This window comes from Indicator indicator, chromosome 2, assembly GCF_027791375.1.
Source record: "Indicator indicator isolate 239-I01 chromosome 2, UM_Iind_1.1, whole genome shotgun sequence".
Taxonomy (NCBI): domain Eukaryota; kingdom Metazoa; phylum Chordata; class Aves; order Piciformes; family Indicatoridae; genus Indicator; species Indicator indicator.
The window spans coordinates 14182921-14203466 of record NC_072011.1 but is presented as its reverse complement, the minus strand read 5'-3'; the positions used below and the strand labels follow the sequence as shown (position 1 = coordinate 14203466).

General features: G+C 41.0%; 1 protein-coding gene across 1 annotated transcript; it reads right to left on the bottom strand.

The window, feature by feature from the left end:
* Positions 1–12800: 12800 nt before the first annotated feature.
* SMIM28 (small integral membrane protein 28) lies at positions 12801–20092 on the bottom strand. The gene is made up of 2 exons (XM_054399276.1): positions 19982–20092; positions 12801–13199 (listed from the first exon to the last, which is right to left on the bottom strand). Exons 1-2 carry the CDS (start codon positions 20090–20092, stop codon positions 12801–12803), a joined length of 510 nt encoding a protein of 169 aa, XP_054255251.1.
* Between the last annotated feature and the right edge of the window lie 454 nt (positions 20093–20546).

Here is a 20546-nt window from a genome sequence, read left to right as displayed (position 1 = left end):
CAGTGTTCCACTACCCTCATAGTAAAGAACTTGTTCCTAACATCCAATCTAAATCTGCTCTTCTCCAGCTTAAAGCCATTGCCTGTCACTGCAGGCCTTTGTAAACAGACTCTCCCCATCCTTCTTGTAGGCCCCCTTCAGGTACTCCCCAGAGCCTCCTCTTCTCCGGGCTGAACAACCCAAGCTCCCTCTGCCTGTCATTGTTCTGTGTATTATTATCCTTTCCTTTCCTGTCCTGTTAAACTGCCTGTTTTTTCTGATTCTCTGTCCCATCCCACTGCAGGGAGTGAGCGAATGGCTGTGTGGTGCTTAATTGCCAGCTGGGGTTAAACCACACCACCTGTGCTGAAGTGCATGTTCAAGCTATAAATTCATATATAGCTTGAGGCCATCAGTCAGCTCATGCTGCATGTGTGTGGGACATTGCTCACAACGAACCCCCTCTACCATGACATATTTATAAAGCATAGGCTCGTAACCATCATATTTCTACACAGCTACTTTTAAAGGCATTATAGAGGCCATGGGGAAAGATCAAAAGGGATCTGTGAGCCTTAAATATTTGGCAGGTCTATTACATGGATCCTCTGTCCCAATCCAGGGGGTAGTGATATTTATTCACTACTGTGGATACAGGACTGTTTTTTTTATTAAACCCAACAAATATGCTAATCAACATGGCACAACTGCAGCATTAGAACAAATTAAAAATAACCAAGGAACACACTTCAGTGGACATAATGTGCAAGATTAAGCTTGAGGGATAAGGATAGATTGCATATTCCATATTGCCTACCATCCCCAAGCTAATGTCTTGATTGAAGGAATGGATGGGATGTTGAAGTAATAACTGAAAACCACAACTAAAGCATTAAAACTTTACAGCGCTGGAGTTCACATCTCTTTTGGTTAAACAGCTGGGATATTCATGACCAAACACTCTATCACAACACCTCCAGTACAAAACGTGATGAAGATTGAAATTCTTCCAGACAGTGTTTCTCCCAAAATAACCACAGGGGAAATGGAATTGCTAGCACCATTAAAGAGCATGCTGGGACCATGACCTATTATTCTAGATGTGAAGATTCACATAATAACCCTATATGGTTCTGCAGCCCAGCTTCTCCTCTTATTTCATGTCCTCTGTTGGTATCAGATTCTCGAGTTCCTGTATTTCAAAGTACCTTCAGTGAATACCTGTGCTTTATCTAGAGGAGGTAGTATTGGAATGTTTTTGCTGGTGTCATGAGCCAAACATCAAATTGAAGTTCAAAGTGAAAAAGCACAAGCCATAGCTCTTCAATCTTTGTGGGCAACCACACTGGGTTATCATCAGAGTAATATAAGCTGAAGGAGATAGAGTAATGGTGTCTGTGTTACAGGAAGGAGATGATGCTTCTGTTCTTGTCCCTATCACAGGTTGGCTTCTCATGCTTTGTAGCCTTGTACTACAAGCGCAGGCCCTGGATAAGATTCCATGAGATCCACATGCAAATACTTGGATTTGGCTGTCCTCTGCTGTAACTAACTTGGCAGCCTTTTGTATTGAGGAAGGATTAACAGCTGTAGATCTTTTGACAATGTGTTCCACTGGCATGCCAACCCCAGTAGCTGTATTAGAGGATTATACTCTGCTAAGTGCTTTTGATATTAATATTCCTCTTGCTATTTTTTCTGAGTAGGTAATGGCTGCATGCCAAGGCACATTACAAAATTGGCTAGCAGTGGAGTATCTCCTTCTTCGACACCATAAATGCTGCACCAGTTTTGAAGGTGTGTGTTGCTTCAACATAACTGATGAAATCAGCTAGTGCAGACGACAACGTTCAACATCCACCACCCCCAGGACTGAATGCATCCAATTAAAAAAAAAAATTAACCGATGGTTCCTGGCTAGCTGGAGTGGTTCAATTCCCTGACAGGATAGGTGGAATATCTGGTGAAAATCATTACTGTAGGGATATGCTTATTCCTTTTTTTACATGTGTTTATTATATACCTCTGTAACTTAGCCTGCCATACACCCCACAAGCCCAAATGGAGATTTCCAGCTTTGTCAGTCCCAGTAAAAGTAGTCCCTTGATCAAGGGAGTGGAATATGGGATAATAATGGAAGCCTGGTGAGGGGGAATATAAATACACTCAAGTGATCATCAGATGGTGTATAGAAAAATACAAAGATCATATTAATTGCATGGTGAAAACATCAAGTTTGTTGATCTAGCATGGACCAAGCTCAGTGCTGCCCTGAATCCCTGCTCCTGTGCCTCTGTTCAGGGATACTACAGCTGGTGAGGTAACAAAAATAAATTTACTTTTGCATTTCATCTGTGGTTTTGTGGCCACTCCTGCATCCTGCCTATACTGACTCACACAACCAAGTAGGGAAAATATGTAATCATAGTAAGTAATATGTAACCTGATGTGATATACTCTACACAAACTGTGTACGAGAAAAAAAAAATGGGGGGGGGGGGGGTGTGTGTAAGAATCAACCTAGTGAATGACTATGGCAAGAGTGCAACGAGTTGTTGTATTACAGGCTAATTCAGGCCAGGCTTTGGTTCAGTGCATGGTTTAGTTGGTGAAAATGAAAACTCAGTTCCCTAATGCAGGAAAGTAGCTACTATTTTACTGGCCTCATTATTCTGGATATGCTCTTTGGACTATAGGGAGAAAACCCATTTGCCATCATTGCACAAATTAATCCACACCTGTCAGACACTCTCATTTCTGCTCTTTCTTCAGTAGAAACATCCAATTCCAACGCATTAATTCCATCACCCTGGTGTTTGAGTGACATTAATAGGAGACCACAAAGGTGGACATAGAGTGGATGTACACCAGGCTCACTGGCATCTCTGTTTTCATCCTTTCAGAAGACTGGGTAAGTAAAACCAGCTAATGGCACATAGGAACTCAAGCAGAGCAGCTGAAGAATGTGAAGTTCAAGAAAGCATCTATCTTGGTGTATGAGAACTGCATTTATGCCTTTAATTCTGTACAGAGGGTAGTAACACCACAAATAAATCCTATATAACTTCATTGTTCTGCCATAGTTCTGTGGGCAGCAAAGTACAAATTCCCATTTTTTCCTGTACTTCTACAGCTTGAATTCTTTGCTGCATTGCACAGTGCATGCTGCAGTAATGTGCTCATTGTGCTTATAGAGTCTTTCTTCTGTGTGAATTTTCTTAGTTTTACGAGAGATGGATACTACAGTCTGGTCAGTTTTTTGAAACTAGTTTCCATGAAAGTGAAAGGAAATTTAGATTTTTGAAATAATCTAATTTGATGCAGATTTCAGAAAGAGGCCACGAAAGGATGTAAAAGCCAGTAGTAGGAGAAGACAAGATCCAGATCCTGTGCAATGTAATCATGTTGCATTAGACTAGTTTCCTGAGGAAACCTTGCTACACCCTTTCTCCTCAGCTACATAGTAGGCTTCTAGCACTGTGATCAAAAGCAGTATGTCTGAAGGATCCCCTAGTGGTCCTGGACATGGTTTTGCAACCAGCTTTTTAGGAATGGGGGCAGCTCCCCCCAGGGCCAAGCGCTTTACCGACCTAACAAAAAGAGTGTTCCTGTCCATAGAAGGTGTTTATTCTTCTCAGTTGTCTTCTCTGAGGACTGGAAATAGTTAAATTTGCTCACAGATGGGCAGAAGAAAAGACCACTGCTGTATGTGGGATTAGAAAGCCTAGGCCAGGTGGTAGCAGTTAAGTAATTCTCAAGGAAGTCAAGAGCAGCACTAGCATAATGATTGCTTAAGTGTTCCCTTAAATCCTGGGAACTCCTTGATCTCTGCAAAGACCAGGCCACAGGTGAAATCTCACTGTAGGATAGTTAATTTTGGAGTGAGTTTTAAAAAGCTCACTGAAGGTGGGAGTTTCACCTGAAGACATCTGGAATGCTGAACCTTGCTTTCCTGTGGCTTATCACTGTTTGTTACAGGTAATTTTAAGTTCAGAGTGTTGAGTTACATCACAGTGTTTGCTGCTGGCTCCTTGACTGCGACCCAAAACAGAAGTCCTTGCCTTCATAACACTGTGTCTGGGAAAATTCGCTGTTCAGAGTGCTACAACAAAGCTGAGGGAAGACCTTGCACAGTATGGAAAACAGTCATGGAATTCCTCTCAAAATGGTTGTAATCAAATAGTTTAAATGTAGGTCAAATGTTCAAGATGCTTTAAATAGTATAGAACTATGTGTTTGTTCTTCAGTTTAATATGAAATTATAATTTTCTGAGTGGTGTGAGCAGTGGAGCCAGAGGGTGCAACACTTAAAGTCTTCCAAGAGTAAGAAATTGGAACATTTAGAAGGAGCTATGTGGGATGCCTCTTCTGGTGAGCAAGGCATGGCGTTAGAGCCTTCTCTTTTTATTCTTGTCCCTAAGATGACTGTTCAAAGAACTACGACTACTGCTCATTAGCTTCTGTGTCCTTGATTTCAGGACAGCAGCTAGTTTAAGGGTGCTCTGACTGTTAGATGTATGGAGGCTGTGGATTAAAATTGAATAACAGTAGGTGTTATCTTGTTAATTAACAGACTCTTTGCAAGACATGCTCCCTGCCCCCTCTAAAGCTAGACCTGTAAATCTGCTTTTGGATTGATGCAGTTTCATGTTTAGTGAATTAAGGTAATAAAAATCAGTGGGAGCTGAGCCTTGTAGCTGTGCAGCAGACTCCTGGTTCAGCAGGTACTTGATGGCCCATTCTAGGAAATTGTCAGGGGTGTCCAAGCTCTCTGCTTGGACCAGGGAAAGCACTCCTGGTCCTCCTATATATACACTACTTGCCTTTGCTGCCTGTAAGTCCTTGTACCCCTCATGCTGTTACTTCATTAGGGCACCTGCTAGCCACAGGCTACCTTTGAGGAAGGCATGCAGGGAGCAAACACTGATGGGGCTTAGAGGGTGACTGTCCTTTCTGCATGGGAGTGCTGAGTAAGATAAACTGAGACTACTATTAAGTGCTAGTTTAATCACAGCCAAAGTATCTAACATTAAAAATTACAACTATGGTGATTTACCAGGTGCTTACTTAACAGTTCAGCACTGCTGAATTGTCACTTAGGGTTTTGGACAAAGCTGTTGCTTGATCTAGTGTTCCTGCATGGCACCCCTGGAGCTCCTGTGTGACTTTGGCAGTTTGTTCTCACGCAGGTAAACATCTGCTAGCAGTCTCAGTTGGACACCATGTTGGGGCAGTTGAGGGTGGAAGAAGTCCATATACAGTTAAGGGTGGTTGATGGAAGTGTTTAGAACAATCAGTATTTTGCTTTCTTACACCCAATAGTGACTTATTTACACTCTTTCACTTTCTCTGTTCTGAACTTTGCAAGGAAAAATTAAAAAGACAGTTTCAAACCATCACAAGCCTGGAAATCGTTTTGCTGCTTGGAACATGTGTGAGAGGCATGGGACTTCTGCTGCAACCGTCACAGGATAGAAGAGAGAATACAGGGAGCTAACAAAGTGGATTTTGAGGCTTAACTTGGGGGCAGTGGTGTGATGACAGCAACCACTAGCCTCCTACTGCAGCCCCACTGCTTCCCACCTCCCTGCCGATGCCAGGCTGGCTCACCATTGACTGCTTGGTGAGACAGGCAGAGCTGCGTCTCAGTGGGCCAGGGCTGGTGGGGCAGTAGCAGAGTGGGGTCCCCTCACCTGCCCATCTGGCTAAATGCAGCAGGGCCACCAGGACTGGCCTGGCACCACTGGCTCTGCCTGGTGCTCTTCTTGCTGTGCTGACCTGAACATCATTGTCCAGTGCATTTCCACCCAGTGTATGGCTGCTCTCTGAAGCCCTGCTCATCGACTGCACTTGTTTAACATTTGGGTGTAGACAGTGCAGACTGAGTGCAGGCTCTGCCCTGCCCTCCCTCCTGCAGGCTCTGCCTTGCCAGGGGTGCTGTAGCGATACACCCAACACAGGTATGTTGTCAAAACCATGAACACAGGAAATACACCAGTTGGAGTAATTTATGTTATTGGGTCTTACTACGGTAACTTCTGAGAGCTCTGGAGTGAAGGCGTAAGGCTTTATTAAGGCCTGATACAGCCCTGGGGCACAAGAGCACACAATGAGGAGTCACTGAGAATTCTCTGAGGCTCAACATCAGTGGAGTTCCACCTCTCCTTTCGACTAGCTGTTAGGTGTGGGGATGTCTGATTGCTCAAGCAAGCTGAGTCTTCATGAAAGTGGGAATTCCATCTCTGCCAGCACTGCTAATCCTGGTAGCCAACTGTCTAATGGAGAGATTTCTTTTGCCATTTGGTGTATTTTGAGGAGAGAGACTAAATGGAGCTTGCAATTCTGGGCTAGCTCTTTCCTGTCACCACTTACAGCCATGTCTAAGCATGTGGAAAAAAGTTGCTTTCCAAGCCGCACAGAGACAAAGAAAAGCATTGGGGGCTAACACATCAAGGGCTTTCCCTGCTCTCCTCCTCTGTGAGCTAGGATTTGTCCACATGTTGTAGGTTAACCCAGTTCCAACTCCTCTGGTGGGTGGAAAGCCAATCCCCAGGGGGAGGCACCAGATAACGTAATGTGTTATTCCCTTCCTTTTCCTGCATATTCTCTATTTAAGAGGCAGAACTTCTGGTCAGTGTTCTTCTTGGCTCCTGCTTTTGCTTTTGCTGGGAGGGAGGGAGGCTTCTTGCTGTCTGGGAGCCGTGGAACTGCATGGTGGGGCCTAGTCCATTGCCCATTCCGATTTTGTATATACTCCTTTTCCCTTAATAACTTTTGTATTTTGCTTACTTTTGGTAATATTAGTTTTATTAGCTCCCAGTTCTGTGCAAGTCTGTTTTGCTTACTCATTCTACCTCCCCCTGCCTAGGTTTTTGCTGTGGGAGGAGAGGGAGGGGGAAGGGAAGTAAACCTACATTCTGTCAAAGCAGGACAGCATGGCACAGCTTGTGCTGGAGAAGTAGATTGTCATGGTAGTGAAAATTTGGGTTCAGCTTTTCAAGAGTCACTGTAATCTAATAACCCTAAATACAAACCATTCTGGAAATATTCGTTATCTTCTAACAAAGAAAAAACAATTATACTAATTGGAAATTAATACACTTATTGTAAACACTTGGTTACAGTCCCAAGTAAAACTGAAAATCTGTTCCATAACACTGGACAAACCAAAATTATAAATTACTCTGGCAACTGTGTTGTTAGCTGGCAGGGGGTAGTGTGGTGGGTGGGATGTGGTAGGAATCCACATAGCTGCCAAAATATTTCTATTACCTCAGCCTTGTACTGTGATGGTTTGAAACTGTCTTTTTAATTTTTCTTTGCAAAGTTCAAGCAGAGAAAGCTAAAGAATGTAAATAAGTCACAATTGGGTGTAAGAAAGCAAAATAATGATTGTTCTAAACACTTCCATTGGATAGATAGAAATGTTTAAGAACCACTACTCAAAACAAAGTTGGGGCAGTCTGCAGTCGGAGTGGAGAGTTTGCTTCCTTGCTGGGCTGGCTGCTGCTGCTTCTTCTCTTCTGGCTGAAGATAACACACTGACCTTGGCAAGCTAAGTTAACAGCCTCTTTGCTTTTAACTAACTGCTTTCTGCCAGGGGGCTCTGGGGGAAGGAAGCCCCTGGGAGAGAGGCCCCTTGGGAAAGTCCCCTTTGGGGGGAAGCAAAGGGAGCTTGATTGTGCTTTTCTGTTGATTGTATATATTTGTAAATGGAATTTGTATATTTGTACATATTCATTGCATTTCATCATGGATTGTAGATTTTGCTTGTAAATACAGCTTTCATTCGCTTCCAGACTGAGCTAGCCTGGTTATTGTTGGTGTGGGGGGAATTTCATCTCACACTGACACATACCCAGACTTGTTACCTATACCACTGAGAACAGTATGCTTAGGCTCTGCACTCACATGCCTTTCCTGTTCTGGAAGACTTGGTTATCCAAAGGATGAAAAGAACTCCTGTGTAACAGAAGTCACAACATCATATGCCTACTTAGTACCAATCAGACTAAATTAGTGAATCCCATGATTTAAAATTCCTAACCATTTTGCTTATGAACGGTTTTTGAAAGACAGGTCAGTGAATAATTTGCCATAAACATTCAACTCATTCTTATGTGAGGCTCTTGTGCAGATTTCTTCCTTAAAAGTTTGTTAATTTTATTTTTATTGCACTTCTAGCCAAAATAAGATTGCTGACTCAACTTCCCATATACAGGTGTAAGAGTTGTTTTACAACTAGACAATATATAGTTCATACTAGTGGAGTTTGTACTGGCAAATGTAGTTGTATGTCTGTGTTTTGAGGCTTTGATGGCACAGGAACCCAAGTAAAATTCTTGTAAGAATAGATTAAACCAAATGTTTTCTTCTGGGAACATTTTTTTCTTGACTGCTGTGGTGGTACTGCACTATCATAGAGACTTTCTGACTTGATATCAGGGTTAGTTTCCTTTTTGAAAATTACTCCATTTCAATAAAGCGAGGATCTACATTTCTAATCAAGATATTTGTTACAAATGATCATTTATCCACAAAGAAATGTGTGTGCTGAAATGCTTGTTTGTCCTTTCCTAGACCAGGACTGGAAACTGAATACTTCATAAACCAAGCACTGACTGTCCTATTTTTAAAATACATTTTACCATTGGCAAGTGCAAACCGGTGAGTCACAAGCTAGTTCCTAGTTCAGTAAAGATTAGGTGCCAGATGCTCAGTCTGTGTACAAGTATGAATCAGTTTCATCCCAGGTGTTTGTTTCTGAGCTCCTACTGTGATCACCAAGAGCTGTGTCACCTTTTCTTCCTTCAGGTAAAATGTAAGTTAGAATACTCTGTTAATATCAAACTATTATATTATTAGTGGAGAGACATGCTGCATACTTTCAGTGGATATTTAGTAGAACCATTTTGTTGTTTTTCCTTTAGATGTCTTCTGAGCAAGAAACTTAGATGCACGTGAGATCTGTATGCATCTTAGTCTACAAACTAATTGGACCCATGTCAGTGAGGGATTCTGGCAGCTCTTACAGAGGATGAGCACAGAGACTGCCTTCTAAGCTTTTGCCAAACCTCCTTAACAAGAAGGAAGCCTGTGTTCCATAGCTTCTTATGACATATAAACAAGGGGTTGTATATGCATAATTAATCTCATCATGGCTGTTAGTGTTTTGTCAATGGAAAACTGAAATAAAATTGCCCTTCACATCAAGGTGAGTTCACAAGTTGTAAGACTTTACATATGTATTATCAGATATTAATATTTAATAGACCTTAACCTTAATCAGATTTAAACAAAATGGAAAGTGTGTATCAGGATCTCGTGGTTATAAAATACAATGCTAGGGTTAGGGTGATCCCTGGATTACATGAAATTGCATAGTATCAGATTTTCAGAGAAAGAAACATCTGATTTCATCCAAAACTTGGAAATTATGAACAAAATTTACTTGGATATAGCTTTAGGTCATGGGAGCAGGAAAGGACCCAGAGAAGACATCTTATCCATTCCTTGCTTCAGCTAGGATCCTTCAACTCCTGACCAATGTTTGCCTTTACTTAGTGTGTCCAGAGATGGTGCTGCCAGTGCTTCACTGCATTTTCAGACTGCACTTCACTTCTAGAAATGTCTTTTCTGACTTAATCTTGCTGCAGGCATGAAGAATGTTTATTTTACTTTGTTTGCATTAACCTTTTATGTGTTTGAAAACTTACTGTATCTCCTTAGTTGTTGTCTTTACAGCTTCAACACCAACATCTTTCTTTGAGATGATGTGCTCTAAACCTTCACCTTTCAGATTAGTGGAACTGAGAAAATTAAAGTTCTTTCCCCTACACTTATGGTTATTGTATTGTGAGAGACAAATTCATTTGAGATTTTGAGCTCTCCACTTAGATATGGAAGGTGTTTGCCCCAAGGGCCTGATAGCTGCTTTGCCCTCTACAACCAGTAGCACAAATACCAATAATACTGTGGTTACTAGTGTGTGGGTCACCACAGGCTGATACAACCAGAAGTAGCTTCTAGACAATGAAGAACAGTTTTCAGTATGCTTGCATGAGGAATAGTCTCTTCTTGTTTTACTGGTCCTTCTCTTTGGGGTGGAGATTTAAGGGTGAGGAGCTGGTTGGGTCAAAACCTACTAGGGACAATTAACATACTACATGACTAGACAAAGTTTTGTTGGAATGAAGTAAGGGATACCAATTCCAGATGGAATAAAAGTAGTGTTTTAGAAAAAATTCAGTCATGGGGGTGTTTCTCTTCATTTGGATTTGAGTGAATATCCTTTTTTAAGTTGTCTGTTCTAAAGCAAACGAAGAGAAACTATTTCTCTGTGGCAGGATTTGAGAGTTATCCGATAAATACTGTGAGAGACATTCACTATATTCTTGGAGAGAAAAATTTTGGAAGTGTACCCCTCTTGGTCACAAGAAATATCAGCAAACAAGTTATCTTAATTGTAACCAAGGTAACTGGAGAGCAGTTTAGAATGATGAACCCTGGGATTGGGTTTCAGATGCTACACTGGTAATGGTAAACAAGAAATTATGCTGAAGAACAGTCTAACTCTTTTCAGAGCACAGCAGATCTTTCAAGGCACAATATACTCAATTCAATATGATGATGGCTGAACTTTCAAGCATACCTTCACAATTCTGCTGAAGTTAGTGGAATATACAGACTCTAGAGACAGAAGTGATTTATCTCTGAACTTCAAACCTTTGTACCTTGCTAATTAGGTTGCTTGAGGATCTTGTATTTTTCCACCTTTCCTTGTACCTGGCAACAACTGCATGTACCAGATATTGAGGAGGTAAACAAAATGCAAGAAGACAGTAAAATACAGGACTTTCAAATGCATCAGCAAATACCAAAAGCTTATCCCAGACATGATCTGGAACTGAATTAGAATTTGTCCAAAACATTTGCTGCTATTCTTCATACAGTTTGGTGATCTAAAAAATGTAGTTCAAGAGAACAATCCAATTTCTGAATTACAAAAGGCAGGGTTTTTTTTCCTTTTTTTTTTTTTTTTTTTTTTTTTTTTTTTTTTTTTTTTTAAGGGAACTGGATGATTGGGATCATCAGTTTTGACCTGGACTATTTGGCTACCATGGTGATGTGATTTGTGCTGCTTTTGGCATAATGCCATGAAATTTAACTACATGCAGCTCAAAAGTGGCCTCTTCTGCTGTATGACGACAATTTCTTCTTCCATTGCTGTATTCTTTCGGTACTGTTTTGTGGTATGTTCACAAACCAAAACTGATTGATATAGACACCTCTTGACAGTTTGTGTAATCACGATGTGTAGGTCAGGGCAACCTGTGGGGTTTAGGAGTTACACCAAGACTGCACGCAGTAATAGTTATGTTGGCAAGCCACAAACAAATGTAATGTCGTGGAAAAGCTGATACCTGCAAGGAAGAAGCTGTCAGAACTTTTGAGGCTGTCAGGATCTGTAGTAGCTGTCTTCCATAACAAAAGTTTCTGTCAACACAGAGAAACTCCTAGAGAAAATGCTAAGAAAGAAGTAAAGATAAGGTCATTGTCTAAAAGTAAGCCTGTGCAAACCCTCTTGAGAAAATACCAACAATGCAGTTGAATGAGATTTACTTTGCTCTAGTGATGAAGGTGAATTGAATCACAGAATGTTAGGGATTGGAAGGGATCTCCCAAAATCATCAAGTCCAACCACCCCTGCCAAAGCAGGCTGCACAGGAACACATCCAGGTGGGTTTTGAAAGCCTCTGGAGAAGGAGACTCTGCAACCTCTCTGGGTAGCCTGCTCCAGTGCTCCACCACCCTCACCACAAAAAAGTTTCTCCTCATGTTAAGGTGGAACCTCCTGTGTTCTAGATTGTACCCATTGCTCCATTGCTGTGCACCACCAAAAAGCAACTGGGACCTTCATCTTCACACCCACCCCTGAGACATTTATGGATGCTGATAAGATCCCCCCTCAGACCAGGGGGTTTTAGTGAATTTGATTTTATTTTTTCCCCTATTCTTATACAGGCTGCACCAGATAGGTCACAGGGTTTATTGTTGTAAACTTGTAAATTGGAAAAGAACTTGAGCCAATAGAATGTTTGGACCTTGCAGATGTTGGCAGGTAGCTTGCAGCAACATTGAGTATGCCATTTTGTGGTGCTGACTGGAGTTTTCCTCACCCAGAGTGTTGAGGTTTTCTCTGGTTGTCCTTGTTGTTGAGCTGTGATAAACTACAGCCTCTATCAGTCATAGTGCTCATTTGAACCTTTGGGACCATCACTGGAGATTTTGTAGAGGTTATATATTGTTGTGATCATTCCAGAGCAGTGCAGAAAGGTGTGATGTCAACACACAGGTTGAGTAAATTACCTTGTCAGAAACTCAATTAAAAATAAACACATAAAAAAAGAGAAAAAACCCAAACTGAAATAGGTATGAGCAAAAAGCCCCTTTTTTGTGACTTGTGAATCTATAGCATAATTCATATTTCCTTGTAGCTGAGGGATTGAAGAGAGACATATTCCCACCTGTCCTTAAGTTTAATCCCTGCATGACATGCTTTGTTAACTGGAATATCCATTTGACCAGTCTGGGATCATCTGGTGCTACATTATGTGTGTACGCTTGCCACAAACGGAAGACAGAGAATCCTAGGATGAGGGGAAAAGACTCATTCCCTGTTACTCCAGGATTCTTCCTTCATTAGGTCGTTGGTTTGGTGCCTCATTTGGAATATTTTTGCTTATCTTAAAGGCCATTACAATTCTACTTTTGTTCCTTGAGGGGCTGCATGCTTCAGCTATGGTGCTTCCATAGGAAGTTTATTTGGTGCTGCTGGGCTGCAGCGTGCTCTCTTCATAAGGAGGCACTGGATCTGGAGAGAGCTCAATGTGAGCCTCATCTGTGGAAGTCTTCATGGTGGCCTCCTCATAGGATGGAGGCAAACACACACTGAGCAACGTGGCATCAGGTAGCAGAGTGGAGTACTGGAAACTCTGTTCGCTGTTCCAGGGCAACACGGAAAGGAAATTGGACATATCGTGCTCAGGCAGAGCCTCAGGGAGGTCAATGCTGAAGATCTGCCCCTGAGGACTGGGGTGCTGGCAACGGCGGTACAGGAAGAGCAGCAGGAATGCCAGGAAGAGCATCATGGTGGCAGGCAGTATGATGAACAGAAATGGTTCTATGTCATCTTTGGTTGAACTTGTCTGTTGTCTGCTCTGTAATCAAAGCAAATAGGTAGGTATTGTGTTGGATATCCAGAGACCTCTTATTCAGAGAGAAAATACTCCTCCTGCTATCACTCAGCTATTGCTTTTTAAAGTTACTTTCTGTCTTCATTAGTTTCACTCAAACAATGTATTTTGAACTCTTGTGAATTGTCAAATTTTATTTGCTGGTCCATTACCACAAAATATTTTGAGAACTAGAGAAAAGGAATTGAGAAGTTGAAAAGAGAGTTTTCTAGAAAACTGTCTCCATGGGTAGAAAACCTCAGCAACCTGGAACTGTATGAATTCTGGTTTGAGATTTTAGTACTCTTAGAGTATGTTGGGACCAATCCTCTTTGTGAGAGGTTGGTTAAACTTTTAAAACCTGGGAGAACACTGAGCTGCAGAGGAGTAGAGCTGATGATCCACCATGTAGTGTTGTATCTTACTGTTTGGAAAACTCTACTGATTATTTTAAAGAACAAATATTAAGACAATTAACCCTTTCATCAACACATATTGCCTACAGTACCTGGTTTTTGGGCTGTTTTAACCTTACAGACCAGCCCCATATAAGACATGGTGTGTCAGGACAGCCTAGACTAGGGCTCTTTCTTCAGCTTGTTCTGCCAGCTATCCAAGAATCATTGTCTCTGTTTAAAATTGTGGGAAAATACCCTTCTATTATAAGAGCAATAGCAGCTGAACTATTCAGTCACCTTTATCACCTGCAAAATATGGCACAAAAAAGCCTGTGACGCACAGTTTTTGAACTGGGCTGTAGTGTTAACAGGAGCTATAAGATTTTTTTTTTATAAAGTAACATTTATGCTTCCAAGGTGTTATCTTTGCATTAAACATTTAATGTATTTTTTTTTCAGTCTGACTCTAGCTCTACCTTTTAATAACTGACTGTTTTCCAAAGTCTAGTCTAGAGAGGGAGAAACATCCAAACACTAAAATGTTGGGTTTTAGCCAATCATTCCCTCTTAAGTACTCAGAGTGTGATCAGGTGGCATCTTCACATTTTTACAGTGGGACTAAACTCATCAACTGATCAGTTTTCCTTTATTCTGAACAAAGGCTCCTTTTCAAGCTAAGAAAATTCAAGTGGTTCTTTCCTCAAAGTGTTTTTAAGCAGGCATGCAAACTATTTGCAGTAATGGTTTTGTGAAAAAACATCAGTAACTCATTTGACCCCTTCTTTGTCTACAAAAACTTTCTGTTCTCATTCTTCCAAGAATTGTGGTCATTCTTTTAGCTACAAAACCATACTGTAACCTACAGTCAGCTCATTATCTACTAGGCATTGATTGTCTCTTTAATTCTTTGTCGTATTAAACGGTCATTATCCTGATTTTCCTGGGACAGAACCACAGACCAGCCATTGGTTGCAGGCTGTTAGCAGTTTTGAGTCAGCCAGGACAGCTGACTGGAGTTCGATCACTCAGTATAAAGGGGGAAGTTGCTAAGGATGAGGGGTTTCTGCTCTTGCTCTTTCTAATCCTGCTCCTCTTCCTGCTACTGAGGACTGCCTTCCTGGTTTTTGGAAGTACTGTACGTTTGCTGGGCTGAGTGTAACTTTCTGCAGTTTCTATTAGTTTGTCTGTTTATTTAAATCTGTTGTTCATTTCAGCCTGTGGTTTTTCTTGTTTTTAATGCTTTCTACTTCTCTGCTGTGGAGGGATCATCAGGAGATAGAGCAACTTCTACAGTTTAGCCCTAGATATGGACTAAAGTAAAGAGGTTGTGACTTCTAACAGTGTATGAGGTAATGTGGGTCTGAGGCCAAAGCCATTAAAGTAATTTTAAAATACATTGATACTATTAAGCTTTGTTCTCCGACTGTCTTTTTATAACAAAAATGCATATGAAAGAACTATCTCGTATTTACTGATCATTTCTTATTAAAGAGTTTCTGGCAGAACAAAATGTTGTCTTACCTGACCATTAAATAATCTATTGGAAACAGCAGAAGTGGAAGGAACTGTTCAGATATTACTCTAATGTAGGCACTAAATCATCTTTGAAAAAAAATATGAGGGGATTTTCTTTAAAATGTTTGCTAACACTGTATTATAGTGTCTTATGACATGCATAAAACACTTTAGAGGAAAAATAAGAAAAAGCAGTCTGTATTATGCGTGTGCACTATATCTGCCAAGACTCGATGTTACTATGTTAACAATACTTTTACAATAAATCTTTAGAAGAGCTAAGCATATACGTAATGCATAAATGTTATGCATGATCAGTGAAGAGCCTGGTTCTGAGATCCAGGTGTAAGTTTTGGGTTTAATTTGTAAGGAGTGGGCTTTCATTTGGGTTGGAGCACAGTTCTTTGGATCTGAAAGTTGAGCACCGCTGTGGTTGTTTTGCGAGGACAGATTGCCAGCATTTCCTACATGAACCTAGTGAAAAGCAACTTCCCATTGAATTTCACTGAAAGGAAGTTTTCATTTTAAATAATGGCCAAGGATGGTGTGTACTTTGTGTACTGGTGGAAGCAGAGACTAGTGTTATGGTTGCCTGATGTGCTGTTTTCAGGCATGGCCTCATACAAAGAATGGATTTTTGAGAATCTGTAGAATGGCAAGGAGACAGAGAAAGGTTGGATGTGGATTTGGAAAATAAGAACCAATGTTCTTGAAGGGAAGAGCTGTGAATTGTGCACTAGCATTCATGGGAGAGCCTTGGTTTGTGAGGAGGATGCACAAGATGCAAAGCTGTGGGGAGGAAAGTCAAAAGGGAACTAAGAATGGGGACAGTAAGAGCGGACAGGACTGAAGTCTGAGGAGCAGATACTGGGCCGCTTCACTACACCAGTCCCATTCTATTTGTGGAAGAAGAAAAAGGCTAGTGGCAAACTGGGAGGCAAAGGAAGGAAAGGTAAAGATTGATGGAAGGAATTAACAAATGGTTTTGGGTCTTGGGGAAATATTCTGCTCCAAAGCTTCACCTGGAACTCATCAGTCTTGAATCTTGCAAAGAAATATCCATCAACAGAAATATGTGAAATGTCCTCTTGTTGGAGGAGCCTATTTGCATCTAATGGCAAGAAAATGGAAGTACACTTTGTATATCTCCTTCTAGTATGAGCGATCTCAGATGGCCACAGCCTGAGAAGTAGGTATAAAAGGATAACCTTGATTAATTTGGGTGTCAGTGTGTCCTTTCTTTTCTTTCTTTCTTTCTTTTTTTTTTTTTTTTGAAGCCCCCAGAAGAAACCTGTATCATTCCTTCTAAAGTTGCAAATTCAAGCCCTCCAGGCTGAACAAATGCCAGTGGTTTGGAAATCTGTGGATCTTTCTCTTGAACCACAACTCACATGACTTTTAATTACGTTGTTTTGTACTAAGTGCCTACTTTAAGGTTGTAATAGATTGCTTGGAGCAGAAGATCACAGCAGCTCAGGGTAATGTGTTACAGGATGTGTGGGGTGTGTACTGACTGGACTGGGAGGCTGGGGGAACAGAGAGGGCTGCCCGCTGGTTAGAGATAGTGAATGGTCTTCTGGGGAGCTATTTTCCTGTCTTTGTTACTGCATGTTCTAGAGGCAGCAAGGCAGCTTGGTTGAGGTGTGTTGTGGGTCATTCATTAGTTATACCTTACTTTGAGTGCCTGGGTTGAAATCCCTGGGTCTGGGATGAAGAAATTCTGCATCTGCATTGCTATCTCTGAAGGCAAAAGAGCAGTGCCCTGAGCTGGGGAGTACTTTACTGCACTAAGGGATCTGGGCAGAAACGACATAAGTGATTACAGAACATATCTTCATGTGCTCCCTGAATTAGTCAGGCAGTTGATTGTTGTAGGTCCCTTTCAACTGAACTATTCTATTCAATGTAACTACACAAGTGCCTAGAAACTATCTATTCACTAATGTGTAGAAAACAAGACATAACAAATTTGTTCTTTGAAGAAGCAATAAAAAAACCCGTGGGCTGTGTGCTGAGGAAGGTGGGGAGAGTAGCACATTGAACAGGTAGTAATGAAATGAATATCCTGTCCTGTGCAGCTGTGAAAGAACAGTATGCCTTACTATGATCTCCAAAATAAGTCCACGTGAAGCAGGTAGGACTCAGGATTGTGTAATGTTGTGTTTCTGTGTGCTAACAGGTGACATTAAGGACCCATTTTTCTCAGTCTGTGTTTCAAAGTGTCTATAGATTTTAAACCACAGCATTAGCTTTTCTATTTGGGCAAAACAAGCAATAGGCTACTTAGCCTATTATTTGAGTTGAAATTGGTTTTAACAAGTTTATATTGCCCCACACATACCCAGAACCTGGAGTATAAATAACAGGCGTCTACATGGCCATTTTGATATTGTATCCTGCCAAACATTTTATGAGGACAGATTATACACTGAGGTGTAGTTCAAAAGGCTGGTCAACTTCCTGTAGGTATATCCAAATATATGTCCAAAGTACTGAGAGACAACTGAGCAGTATTCTCTGTTTTTCTGCTGTGGTTTTGTGCCTATTTCTGGGATGAATGGCTAAGGGGCTACTGAAGAATGTTGCAAAAATCTTGACACGTAGGACTTGGAAAAGTCTTATAGCTATAGAAAAACCCATGGAGTTTAATTTTGTGTGTGTGTATGTGTGTAAGCTAAGAAAGGTCATTTAGGAAAAAAAAATTCTCTGAAGCTCTAAGCTGAGTTAAATAAATGTCTGTAGCTGAAGCTCTGAAATGAGAAAAGGAAACAGTGTGCATAGGTATCAGAAACAACTGCCAGAACTGATAAATGAAATGATCTAGAAATGAAACTGAGTCTTGAGTAAATGAAATGAAAGTGTAAGCAAACAAACCAACTGCAGACCACACATAAAATAAAATCCTCTGCCGATTGGCAACTGAAATTTCCAAAGCAAGCACATGAAGTGACTGAGGGAATTAATTAGTTTTGTTTTCTTGACTAGCTTGGTTTTGATGCTGTTGCTTCACTGGAAATGTGCTTTGCCTGTGTCATCACAAGCAGCTATTGTTTGGTTTGTAATTGATAAAAATAAGGCTCCAGCTTCCAGTATGAAATAAGTTACAGGCATGTAAATACAGGGGAAAATATCCTTTATAAAGGCAGAAAAGGGCACGAGGGTAAAAGGGATTATGTTTCTAGAAAGCCCTGTTTTTCCAGAACTGACTTTCACTTGGCTGGTTTGGCCATTGTAGGCTCATATTTACTGCCTCCCTTTCCTTTGTATCTTTGTAGTAACTGAAGCAGAGGGCTAGTTTTCCCTAACACTGAGCACAGACTACAAGCAGTAAAGCCTTTCATTAGTAATCTGTTTGCCTATTTTTTTTTTCAGCGTGCTGAACATGCACGGTTGCCGGCTTATGGATTACGTGACCCATACCAGTTTAGATGAGCTTTCATTCGTGCCTGTTGGTAAAGGAATGAAATGCAGAGAGCAGCCCAGTTGTGTGGCATTTCCTTGGTGAGTAATGGAATGTGTTTAGAATTGAACAAAAGAAGCCTAGTATCTGGCTTAGAAGGGAATGACCTAAGCAAAGCCAAATATGAGTTTAAAGGAAGATTTTGTGTAGGGATAGAAAAATGCAAGTTTATTTGGCTGGCTTAAATTCCCACTGAAGTGAGTGTTTGATTGGTGCAAGGATTTATTACGTTGTTAATGATTTGCTAGGGTACTTAGAAGTTTATTGACATTATTTTTATTAATATAGCCTGTATTTATGCTAGTCTTTTGAAGTTGAATCAGGAAGCTGATACTTCTGAAATGTTTTAAGTAGATCTGGAACAAAGTCTGCTTTGAAGTCATTAGGCTGTGCTCCACACATAGATGCTTTTCCAAGCTCTATCCTGTGTCTTCAAGTTGATTAATTATTGCTTGTAAAAATAGAAAAGATACAACTCTGGCAAATAGAAAAACATTTTTGTGGTAGGTTTTTTTCATGTCCGTATATTATAACACATAATTTTAAAGTGGGCCTAGATTTACACTGCATTTACAAATACTTGTTAGAAAGTGACTCTGGTGATGCTGTTTGTTTCTCACTGTTAGACAAAACCAGTCTCAAGGTGTGAAGACATTGCCATTGCTGCTCTGGCAATGTTATTGGTGAGGCAGACTTTGTTAAAAACGTGGGGGCCTTTTCAATATTATCTTTTCTCCTGTTTTGACCCCCTATTCCTACTCCCTTTTGTTTTACAACAATACACTTGATATCTCAGCTCAATAGCACAACCATTTCATTTACTAATACTACTTGGACACTTACTGGGGATATAATTGCACTTTAAATTATTTCTGACCAGAGAAACCTTTTTGCTATCTCCCAGACAAAGGCAGAAAGGCAGGCTGTGTTTTCATCTCTGAGGGTTGCTTCCCTCCCCCGCCCTTGCCTGCATGTGATCCTCTCTCGCAGAAGTAATCAGTGCACAGCTTAGGGAACAAGAGTTTATTGCTGACTGTTACTGACTCTTAACATCTGCAGAAAGGTTTCATGGGACCAGATCCAAAGCATAAACATACATTTTAAAGAAATTAAATCAAAGAACAGCAGAATGCATTATTCTTAAAAGAAACAAACTTCTTTACCTGGTGCTCCAGCAAGTTTTTTTTCAACCTAATGTTTTTCTTTCACCATAAATGTGCTTAAAACAACAGCAATAAATAAATGCTCTGACTCTGTGTAACTGAGCAGTACTGCTTTGATATGCCTCAACATGCAGGTATTTACTCAGTGCTATACACTGAGTCGTTACACAGACATACACACACACGCAAAGTCAAAGGACATGCCACAGAGACAAGCAGGGAGATACAGACCTGAAGCTCTGTTTCCAGAAGTGCCCCATCTGATTCACTGTTCAGCCAGTCGTAGTTTCCTCTGTCAGCGTGTCCAAATTTTCTCCAGCTGCTGCCTAGGAGCCACCTCATGCTTTCATTAACCTGGTCTTCTGTCTTCGTGCCTCCACCTTGCTTCGCTGCTTGCAACTGCCTCCCCGCCTCCCAGCCTTGACCCAGCTGGGCTGCTCTCAGCTAATGATCCCTCTTGAATGATATCCCATTTGTAGTGGAGAAGAAAAAAAGAAGTTAGACACCCCCCTCCCCCTGTCGTCAGGAAGCCAAGCAAATAGATCTCAGAGCCTCTCTCCACTTCCAGCTCAATCTCTCTGGATTTGCTTCGGTGGCCTACATTACTAGCAAAGCTGGCATCAGGTATCTGGGAGCTGGGGCTGATAGTGCTCTGATTGGAGCGTTCCCTGCATTAGGATTATTAAAAGGGGAATTTGCATGGGAATCTGAGCCCACAGGGTCATGGCTCCATGTGGATAAATAACGCTCTATATTTAGGTATCTAATAAACACTTTTCCCAACAAAAAAAAATAA